This window comes from Pteropus medius, unplaced genomic scaffold (assembly GCF_902729225.1).
Source record: "Pteropus medius unplaced genomic scaffold, Ma_sr-lr_union100, whole genome shotgun sequence".
In the NCBI taxonomy this organism is placed as follows: Eukaryota; Metazoa; Chordata; class Mammalia; order Chiroptera; family Pteropodidae; genus Pteropus; species Pteropus medius.
In genome coordinates, this window is record NW_024342470.1 from 2660432 (window position 1) to 2671147 (window position 10716).

Here is a 10716-nt window from a genome sequence, read left to right on the forward strand (position 1 = left end):
TTTAAAACTCCAAACATTACTAACAGTAAAGTTTGGATTTAGGGCCTAAAAATAATTCAGTTGGAATGTGAAGAAGAAAGTAAGACACCATGAAACAACAAGCCTTTAGCATATTTGCATGTTTGTATACATGCTGTCTGGATACACATATTTATTACGGTGCTTTGGGATTTATTTACAATCTGACTCTTTAAAAAATTCTTAGGGATAAAAAAAAGCGGATGCTCACTATTTAGAATTTTTCTTTCTTTTCTCTCTCTCTCTTTTTTTTTACGCCAGTGAGATTTCAAAGATGTTTTCTTCCTTCACTTCCTTCCTTCCTTGTACTCAATGTGAATCTACAATCACTGCAACTTGGATGGACGAAACTGCACGTTAACAAATCACCAGAACTCCCACTGTGGTGTTTCCTTCTAGATCTGACCATTAAACCGAAAACGCATTCTAGTGATTTTTTTTCTTTTAACGATGATTAAGTAAGCAAACTCGTGGTTCCACAGGAAAGAACAGATGCCAGTGTTTGGCAAATTTTATATCTTTTTTCTATTTCAACCCCACGATGCTTTTGGGAACATGCTGGCACACGCGCTCGTTCTCTCTCTCTCTCTCTCTCTCTCTCTCCTCCTCTCTCTCTCTCTCTCTCTCTCTCTCTCTCTCTCTCTCTCTCTCCCTTGCCCCCCTCGAAGATAGGAATGTGTGCTGGCAAAATCCCGAGCTGCCAATCTAGAACTTTAAAGAAAGATTTGGCGGGGTTCTCAAACGTCAGATCTCTACATGCCAGAGCTACAAGGCACACCTGGGCTTATCAGGAGCGTGCCAAGGCTCGCGGGTGGGAATCCCTGTCACCGCGGCTACTTTGCTGGCGTAGGCACTGGAGCCGGGCGGAGCACAGCCGAGTATCCACTCCTGGGTTTGCTTCGCTTGTTGAAGCTGCCGGAAGTTCAGAGCGAAGTCTGCACCAAGAGCACACTTCGCGATCCTGCAGTGGGAGCGAGAGCTCAGTTTCCCTTCCAGGGGATCAGGGACTTGCCTAAAGGATACAGAGAAGAGGCAACGAGGTCCAGCCGCAGAGTTCTCTGCAGACCGAACCCCCTAGGCTTGGTAGGAACTGGAAGAAGCGAGTCCAGACCACGGGACCGCCCCTAGTTGTGGGCCGGCGCCCAGCTGTCCTTGACCTCCCCAGCAGTCCGAAGCTTGCGCCGGGGAAATGAAAGTAAAACCTGTCTTGGCGCAGCCCCAGCTGGAAGCTGGCAACAAGTAGGTCTCGTCCTTAGACAAGACAGACAGCCTGTCCTGAAAGAAGGTCGGTGCAAAGAGCCCGACTCGCAGGGGACGAACTGAAAAGAAGAGATGGGAAAAGGGAAACAAGCGAGAAAAACAAAATAGTTGGGGTGGGGAGGATCCTGGAAACAGCAGACACGCAGTAATACCTCCTGTCTGCAGTGTGGACAGACAAGCCGCCTGGCGGGGTCTGCTGCGGTGACTGCCCTGCAGCCGGTCAGGCGGCCGGAACCCAGCCAGTACGCTGCGCTGCATCCCTCTGACCCTCGGCGTCCCGAACCCTTATTAGAGCCAAAGCCAGGAATTCGTTCCCTGCCCTCGTTTGGAACTCAGGTCCGCTCAGGTGACTTCCGCTGGGAAGAGTCCTTAAAATAGGTAACTTTGGCGCGCCCTTTCCTTCCTCAGGTGCAATGTCCACAGTTCAGTCCTGAGAGTGAAAATGCGGCTGAGCCAACCCAGATCAGGCAAGGTCCGCGCGATCCAGCTCCCAGCCGCCTTAGCACTGTATGGCTGAACCAGTATCGCAGAGCAGGTAGGAAGCTTAGAGATTTGCTAGTGGCTCGTTATAGATGGAGAAACTAGAGGAAGGACTTGACTTGTCCACGTTCACACAGCAAATTGCCATAGGTGAGTGCCAGTGGTACCGCGCCCTCGGCCTCCCAGTCTAGACACCTGGCTTCGAGACCTGGGATTGGGGTAGTGGGTGATAGGACACCAGAGGCCCGCATACAAGAAGTAGGGAACCCTTCGGGGCTGAGTTCTCTCCTCAGTTTGGCCCCCAGAAGACAAGTAAGAAAGAAAGTGGAGTCAAGAAGCAGTGATGGAAAAGCACAAAAGAGTGACAAACGTGCTTGGGGGTGATTCATCACGAACAGGCATAAATCCTTGGGCGGGGGCTAGGACTCTTCTCTCCCCCTTGACGAGATGATGACCCCAGCTTAGAAAAATCCACGCCACGCCGCAGTCTGCCGTGCTTGTTTGCGGGGGCCGGGTGAGGACTCTACTGCTTACTACTACCTTTGTTGTGACTTTGGACAAACACATTCTCTCTCTGAACTTCAATTTTCCACTTAGTGAAAGGAGAAAAGTAATGTTACCTTCTTTGCCTAACTCAAGGGTAGGTGCGAGGATCAAAGGAGATCAGTACTTGGCTGTGCTTTGTAAACTGTAGAGATTAACATACGTGAAGCATTAGTGTGTTCCCTGGCAGTAAATCCTCACGTTTACAATGGATGAGTGAAGGCTTCGAGGGCAGCCAGGCAAACTCTCAGGTTGTAACCTTATAAGGCATAATTAGATTGCAAGGAAGTGGGGGTAACTAAACGGTATCGTTCTTCCTTATTTTGGTTATTCCTATATTTCCAAATAGACATGTAAAATCTGGAACTTTAGATAAATCCCCCTTCCAAATCCCAATTCTCAATCAAATCAGCCTTTCCGAGCCTTGCCCCTATTGTGAAATCTTACTAGCCCATTCCAGAACCCCGGAGTCTCCACCGCTCTTAGGGGCGGGGTGGATGGGTACTGGCAAGCCCAGCTCCTCTAGGCTTGTGCTTTGTGCCCTATCCCTGGGGCTCCGAGGGAGTTGGGGTCTCTGCCAGGTCAGGCGCAGAGCCGGCAGGGGGCGCGGTAAATTCGAGGTCACAGCTCCCGAGGGCCGGGACATGGGCCATCCGCGTGGTGCCCCCGCTGGCTCTTGCAGTTCCATACCAGGAGGCCTCGCACTCTGAGCTGCATAGATCCTGAGTAAGGACCCCAAGAGGTTGCACCAGCCCTGTCTCGCCCGCGCTTACAGTCTGAACCTTGTGCCCAAAGTCAGAGTTGTGGCAGTTCCTATCTCCTGGAGCTTATCTCCAAGTCCTCTGGGCATAAGGGACACCCCACCTCCCAAATCCCACACCCCGCACTCACAGGCAAGCAATGTGTGCGCCAAAGTGCAGGAGCGCGCGCGCGGGAGGGAAGAAAGGGAGGGCGTGAGGGCAGCCCAGGCCCCGCCCCTCCCCCCTGTACTACTATAAAGCTGAGGAACCAGCGCCTTCCACTCGGTGGTTTCTTGGTGACTCTGGGCGGAACAGCTCCAGCCTTGCCATCTCTGGTTTCTCACCGCAGCTTGGACATTGGGTTTTTACCACTGCCAGAGCGACATCTCGAACTTCCTCCTCACATATCTTGGCAGATCACCCCCTCAGCAGGTAGGTGCGGCAGGCGGGGCGGGTGGAGGGGGGGGGACCTTGGCTGGGCACTGGGAGCCCTGAGTGAGGGATCCCTTACCGGGTGCGTCCCACATCCTGGGCCCAGCTCGTACACACTACTGGAACTCCAGAGACCCAGTCCCCTCTGCTCCATCAGCCAAATTTCGAGAAATTAATTAGGGGGAACCTCTGGGGGCCTGTCACCCTCCCGGCGGGTGCAAATGCCGCTGGCGTCTCTCTGCGCCCCAGGGAGATAAGCGTCTGAACGAGGCAGAGCCTGGGCTGAGCTTGCCTGCGCTGGGGCCCCTGCCCGCCCTCTGCGCCCCTCCCGGGCGGCGCGACACGCCCGGGTGCTCACGTTCGCTCCTCTCTCTCCCTCCCCAGGGTCTGCGCATCGCCGCCGGAATGAAGCTGGTTCCAGTCGCCCTCCTGTGTTTGGGCTCGCTCGCCTTCCTAGGCGCGGACAGCGCACGGCTCGACGTGGCGTCAGAGTTCAGAAAGAAGTGAGTCGCAGGCAGTGCCTTCCCCAGTTCTTGTACCTGGAAGACAAGGAAATTGGTCGTTGGTCCCGAGGGATTAGAAGTGAACGCGAGTAGGGACGGGCCGGGAACTCTCCTGGACGTGTGCGAATCGAGTCTATTTGTTTTTTCTAGATGGAATAAATGGGCGCTAAGTCGTGGGAAGAGGGAACTTCGGATGCCCAGCAGCTACCCCACCGGGCTCGCCGACATGAAGTCCGAGCCTGTCCAGACTCTCATTCAGCCCCAGGATGTAAAGGGAGCCTCTCGCAGCACCCAGGCCAGGTAACTATGCCCGGTGCCGTCGCGGGGTTGGCGAGGGGTGCTCTCCTCCACTACCCTGGCCCTGGGAATCGTCAGGGCTGTGTGGCAGTTCAGAAGACGGTAGCAGTTTCCAGGCCCCTCTGGTTCTCGAATGCTCCGATTCCTGGAGGCTGAGACCCTGCTTAATAGGGGTCTCATGTTGCCTTCCTTCCCTTCTCCAGCAGTCCGGACGCCGCCCGCATCCGAGTTAAGCGCTACCGCCAGAGCATGAACAACTTCCAGGGCTTGCGGAGCTTTGGCTGTCGCTTCGGGACGTGCACGGTGCAGAAGCTGGCGCACCAGATCTACCAGTTCACAGACAAGGACAAGGACGGCGTCGCCCCCAGGAGTAAGATCAGCCCTCAGGGCTACGGCCGCCGGCGCCGGCGCTCCCTGCCGGAGGCGGGCCAGGGCCGGACTCTGCTGTCCCCGGAGCCACAGGCACACGGGGCTCCAGCTTCTGGAGCGCATCAAGTGATCGCTACCCTCCGTAGGATTTAGGCCGCTGTGGCAGCAGCAATCAGTTGCGCATGCGACCGGATGCCCCCCTATCCCTCGCCAGAGCGGAGGGCTTCCCGGAGCCGAGCCTCTCAGCTGATGAGGACCGGCTGAGACAGCCTTGCAGAGAGCGGGAGTTCGGAAGGCACAGTACGGCGGCGAGCCCTGGCTTTGCAGGGGTCCCTCCTTCTCAGAGCCAGTGTTCGTTTTCCTCTAACCCGACCAGGGTGTCCCGGGGGGCGGGAGGTGGGGGGGAGGCAGAGGAATCCGAGGGAGTGTCTGCCAGGCTCACGGAGAAACCAAGAATCAAATGCTTAGACCCCGGGGGCAAAGGTCTGAGCCATTGTCCTTACAGCCCACAAACTGATTTCTCATGGGGTGTCACCCCGCCGGGGCGCAAGCCCCACTATTACTTGAACTTTCCAAAACGTAGAGAGAAAAAGTGCAATGCGTGTTGTATATACAGAGGTAATTATCAATATTTAAGTTTGTTGCTGTCAAGATTTTTTTGTAACTTCAAATATAGAGATATTTTTGTACGTTATATATTGTATTAAGGGCATTTTAAAGCAATTGTATTGTCCCTTTCCTCAGTATTTTAATACATGAATGTCTCAGCGAGGTGTAACATTGCTGCGGGGAATGTGTGAGAGTGTGCGTGAAAAAGAGACTGATTACCTCTTTTGGAAGAAGGAAACGTCGTGTCTCTGTATAATCTATTTACATAAAATGGGTGATATGCGAAATAGCAAACCAATAAACCGTCTCGATGCTGATTCATTCTCGGGTCACGCGTCTTGGGAGGGAGGGTGCCCCTGGTCTTGGGCTATCCCGGAGCCTTATGTCACGCCTCCTGGCGTGGGAAGGTGGGATGGCAGCTCCGGCGAGTGCTGGCCCCTCTCTGCTCCTGAAGAGCTGTTAGGAGCTCTGCTCTCCCTGCGGGGCGTGTGGAGGTTCGCGGAGATGCCAGAGGTCACATCCCCGCGTGGCTGCCGGGCCGGGGGGGAGTAGGGTGATTCCTAGCGCGGAGGCAAGCCTGAACTCTCTGGGTTGCTCAAGAGTCCCATATCTTGAATTGCTCACGGAACCCTGCGCGAAAGCGCGCCTCGGAGAGTTGGGGTGGTCTGCGAGGCCTTCTAAGTGAAGCGTCCTCCCCCGGCTGCCGCGGCGTTTAAGTTAGAAGCTACTCCAACAAAACGTTTGGACTCCTGCGGGAAACCCGCAGCAGGGAGAGAAATCTAAGTCGTCTCCAGGACGGTGCCCCAGAGAGCCCGCGGCCTCATGAGTGAGCCTGCGGCGCCCCCAGCCGGCTGCCTGGGGCAGACCCGCGAGCCGTCAGGCAGTACGTGCGGTTTAATAAGTTCTCCTACGTGGGAGTCAGCACACAGCTTTAATGAAAGAGGAAAGGAAAAAAAAACATTTTGCAGATGCCAACCAGGTCTGGCCCTCCAGACCTGCACGGCGGCTCCTTGTTTTGGGACCGTGACTCAGAGCCCACATGCTGCGCAGTGTGCAGCTGCTGGCCCAAGGCATGCGCGAGGACGTGCCGCCGGAACCGTGCGCCTCGGACGGCCTGAAACCTCCATTGTTCCGCCTCCCCTTGCTGCTCCCCTCTTCCTTCCTCCTACACAAGCCTTTTTCATTTTTTCCCCTCCACTTCTCCAGGTTTCCTTTCTCTCCCTCCTTCCTTCCTCCTTCTTGCTTTCTTTATGTCTTATCATCTTAGAAGGTTGACCCCAGTTCTGACGTCGGAAGCTGACGCTAAGGCCCATTGAGTGACCAAAAGGTCCGGGGACATTTGGGAACAGGACAGAAGGGAAGTATAAAGGGAGAGACTCCTGATTTTGATTTCCCTGCCCCATTTGTCTCATCAAATATCCTGAAGACCCAGGGTGGAGACCAATTGCTTGTCCTTTCCAGAAAGTTACCCTGGCCTTTCCACTTCAACACGTGGCTGAAATGCTGGTGCTTACAGGTGATCTCAGAAACTTTACTGGTGAAGAAAATCTGTCGATGAGTTTGAAGAATAGAAATTTTTCCTGGTAACATACCTTCTCTGGTCTTTTGCATCAATTGCATGTCACAAGGCCCCTTCTGAGGATCTATGATAATTTTTTTCAGAAAAAGCTTGCATATACATGGAAAGAGATAGTTCCTAAGTCTGGGGTACAGAGACAACCTGCTTCTGAAAGAGTTTCAATTTAGAAGAAAGGAGACCCCAGCATATGGAATTTCCTTAAGACCAGACAAGGCCTCAATTTTGGGCACCTGGCTGTTGACAATGTCAATCTCCATGCGGTTCATTGTCTTATTTTCTCTTAACAATTTTGTGAGGTTCGTCGGAATTGAGGGGGTTACAAATGCAGCAATAGACCATCCTTGTCCTCAAGGGCTTTTTAAGAAATATTCACTTAGAGGGAACTCTGTACTAGGCATTGGAAAAGGTACAGGGCATGTATGAATGAAAGATTACAGTCATGGAATTTCTGTGCCAGTGAGTGGTTCTGGGTGGTCTGAAGGTGCTACAGAAACTGCAGAGAGTAGCAGACACTTCAGCCTCAAGGACAGTGGCTGGGGATTAAATACTCACCCTTTTTCTTGAGCCAAGGTTTGTCCCATAGCCACAGAGCCCTTTAGCCAAACCTCACTCTGGCAGAGCTTCAGCCCAGCCGACAAGGCTGCCAACGCAGGTTGGGCACTAGCTTAGGGCTGTTCTGAGCAGGGAACAGGCATCTAACCTTCCGCCCAGGGAGTCTTATGACTCCCTTCAGGGAATTCAAGGCAAGTGAAGGAGATGGTTCAGCTCTGAGATGAAAGAGGCAGCTACTTAGCTGGAGTCCTTTCCAACTGAAAATCCTGTCATTGGAAACATGTCTGAAGAGACAGAGACCCTCTTAAGACCAGTCTGGTACAAGTTCAGGATTGACTGAGGTTCACCTCTGAAGGGGACCTATTCTGTGAGTCTTTCGACTTACCTTCTGGATTTTTTTCATAAGATGTTGAATCCTGTCAGGATAGGGACTCCTGACACCAAGAACATATCATTTATCAACAGTGATGAGTCATTTGTGAGCTGATTTGACCTGTCCTCGGCTGAAGAATAGTCACAAGTTTTATCTTTAGCTACTGTTTCTGGCTGTGGGAATGGTACCATCCACTTGTAATCAAACACGGGGTACCAGGCGATTTCTTGAAAAGCCAACACCTTGGCTGAATGGCTACGGGTAGAAGGGAGTAATGGAAACTGCTTCTTTTTTTAGCACCTGCTTTGTATCAGACATTCTCCTAGCCACTTTATACACCTTATCTCATTTAATTCTTTCAGCAGCCTTGTGAAGTAGGTGTTATCTCTGGTTGTAGATAAGGTAACTGAACCTCAGAGACATAGAGTAACTTAGCCAAGGGCACACAGTGAGTAATAAGTGCTGGAGTCTGGATTTGCACCCAAGTGCTACAAGCTATTTTGATGCTATGAAGACACAGAGAGTAAAGTGGAATAATTTTAACATTTGAATTCTCAAACCAGATGTCCCCAAATGTCCTCTAATATGAGGATGGCTTGGTTAGGCGATTAACACCTGTGGTTCTGAAAGATTTACGTGAGGCTGGTAGGACGGGGAAGGAGAACTTTAGTGGTATGCCTGGCGAGGGCAAAATAAATAAAGGAAGAGAATTTTAAAATTCTTGGTCCTGGTTTGAAGCAGGGACTATAAATCACAAATAGTTCTCCTCACCACTTACCTCCCAGCTAAGCCACTGACCTCTTTGGCTTTCATTGCCAAATATAGTTAAAACATACACTGAAGGCCTCAAGAGCTAGCTTCTAAGAGAAAGTCTTTCTGAGCTATTCCTGGCCAAACACAGTCCCCCAGTGTAGGTCTTGAGTCTCCTGGAAGAACACCCATGTCTACAAAGCTACAAATAGAGTTTCCACCCTTGAGGTGGAACCTTTTGTCTTTGGCAACTGCTGCCCAAGGCAGCTTTGCAGAGGTTGTCGTGAGCAGACTGTGAGAGAAAGTTATGAGTACTGCCTTTCCTTCAGCCAAGAAGGAGAGGACCTTGTTATCCTGGGTCCCACAGAGCTTTCTGCCAGAGCTGAATTGGAGGCTTGGTGCTCATTTACATGGGAAGAAGGGTGAGGCTAGATAGCTATCTGGTGGTCCCACTGGTCTTGTTCCAGAGCTATTTTGGAACATTCTGGAAAAACAATAAAATATCTGTAACCACACAGGCAGCTGAATTTAGTTGGTAATAACCTACATTTATCTAACAGCAGGAAAGTAGTTCTGAATATTAAGATTTTTAAAACATAAAACATGCATATTACTTATTACACAATATTTATTCAGTGTATAAAAAAAAGAAAGGATTCACCTTTCATACCACTTCCAGAGATAGCTACTATTAATATTTTAGCAGACACTCTTTTATACATTTACATATAATACATATACATATACATATACTTTTAAATATTGAACTTAAATGCAGAGAACTAAATTACGTACTCCTCAGTTTAAGGCAAATTGTCATTACTAGTCTATGTAAGACTTCTATCTTTTTAAAATTATTTTTTCTCCTTTAATTCTTCATAGGAACCCTTTTGAACATGTTTGATGTCTATACTTATTATATGTATATAACCTTGTAAAATCTGTTGTGCTGTTTTGTGACTGTCTTTTTAACATATGAATATATTGAGTTAAAATTTTCCCTACTTTTCTCACTGAACAATTAAAAAAACAATGATCTAAGTAGATTGTTTCTTTCTTTCCTTCTTTCTTTCTTTTTTTTTTTTAACGCCTACAGCACCTGGTTTTCCTAGGTGGTCTCCCATCCAAGTACTAACCAGGCCCAACTCTGCTTAGCTTCCAAGATCAGATGGAATCAGGCACGTTCAGGGTGGCATGGCTGTAGACAGATTATTTCTTCTTACTGCTGCATATTACTCTATAATATGCATCTTCCACATTTTACTTTTCTTATTTCTTAATGAGGGACACTTGGGTTGCCTCCATCACCACCACTACCCCGCCTCCACCACAAATAAGATAAGCATCCTGTTTCATGACCTCTTACCTATCAGAATGAGAATTTCTTGGGGTTATATATCCAGAAATGACATTGCTTAGTCAAAAAGCTTCTACATACTGACTATGCTAAATTCTGTGAGATTGCTTTCCAGAATACCTGTACCAGTTTTCATTCCCACTAGCTTTTCCTGAGAGTTCCCACCTCCCCATGTCCTTGCCAGCCACCTCATGGATCCACTTTTCTGATGTTTGCCATCCTGATGGGTATAAGTAATATGTCACTATTGTTTTAATTTTCATTATCGATTACTAGTGAATTGTAGCACATTTTCATTTATTGGGCATTTGAATTTTCCCTAATAGGCCACACAATTTTTAAAAAGTGGAATCATATTGTTCTGTAACCTGCTTTTTTTCACTCATCAGTATATTTGGGGCATCTTTCCATGTCAGCAAATATATCTATACAACATCATTCTTATTGCCTGCATAGTATTTCAATCATAAGACATAATATGTTTGACCACTCCTCTGCTATTGAGCATTAAGGATTTCCCTCTTACATTTTTACCATGAAAAATACCCCACTAAACATTTTTGTGCATGCATCTTAGGGTAACTTAATGAATTGTTTTAAAGATAAATTCTTAGAAGTAAAATTATTGGGTCAATGGTATATACTTTTTTGTTATTGTTAAATCATTTGATACATACTGTCAAATTGCCCTCTGGAATGATCAATTTTTACTTCTATGAACAGATTATAAATGTTAATTTTCTATATTCTTAGCAATGCTGACCATTATCCTTTTCGAATACTGTTTCATTTAATAGGTAAACATGTTATTTATTACTTTTTAGAAAGTTTTATTCTTTTCGTATATCATTGAG

At 49.0% G+C, this 10716-nt stretch overlaps 2 protein-coding genes and 1 non-coding gene across 4 annotated transcripts; 2 read left to right on the forward strand and 1 right to left on the reverse strand.

Moving 5' to 3' along the window:
* The first annotated feature begins 3292 nt into the window (after positions 1–3292).
* On the forward strand, positions 3293–5568 carry ADM (adrenomedullin). Of its 2 annotated transcripts, none has more exons than XM_039863559.1 (4): positions 3293–3473; positions 3858–3976; positions 4127–4276; positions 4480–4795. In XM_039863559.1, the coding sequence occupies exons 2-4, from the start codon at positions 3879–3881 to the stop codon at positions 4793–4795; spliced, it is 564 nt and encodes a 187-aa protein (XP_039719493.1). In that variant the 5' UTR covers positions 3293–3473; positions 3858–3878. The 2 variants fall into 2 exon arrangements, with proteins under 2 accessions (XP_039719493.1, XP_039719492.1); XM_039863558.1 differs by having other exon boundaries at positions 3322–3473; positions 4477–5568.
* Positions 4796–5572, forward strand: LOC120603187 (uncharacterized). The gene has a single exon (XM_039863560.1). The coding sequence runs from the start codon at positions 4825–4827 to the stop codon at positions 5347–5349; it is 525 nt and encodes a 174-aa protein (XP_039719494.1). The 5' UTR covers positions 4796–4824; the 3' UTR covers positions 5350–5572.
* A 4020-nt stretch (positions 5573–9592) lies between these two features.
* Positions 9593–9711, reverse strand: LOC120603263 (5S ribosomal RNA). Its single transcript, XR_005652998.1, has one exon. It is a non-coding gene; the product is annotated as a 5S ribosomal RNA (ribosomal RNA).
* Positions 9712–10716: the final 1005 nt, after the last annotated feature.

Coding starts and splice junctions, on each gene's coding strand:
- ADM (XM_039863558.1), top strand. CDS start 3,879: ATGAAGCTGGTTCCAGTCGCCCTCCTGTGTTTGGGCTCGCTCGCCTTC. Junction 3,977..4,126: donor GCGTCAGAGTTCAGAAAGAA/GTGAGTCGCAGG, acceptor TGTTTTTTCTAG/ATGGAATAAATGGGCGCTAA. Junction 4,277..4,476: donor TCTCGCAGCACCCAGGCCAG/GTAACTATGCCC, acceptor TCCCTTCTCCAG/CAGTCCGGACGCCGCCCGCA.
- LOC120603187 (XM_039863560.1), top strand. CDS start 4,825: ATGCGACCGGATGCCCCCCTATCCCTCGCCAGAGCGGAGGGCTTCCCG.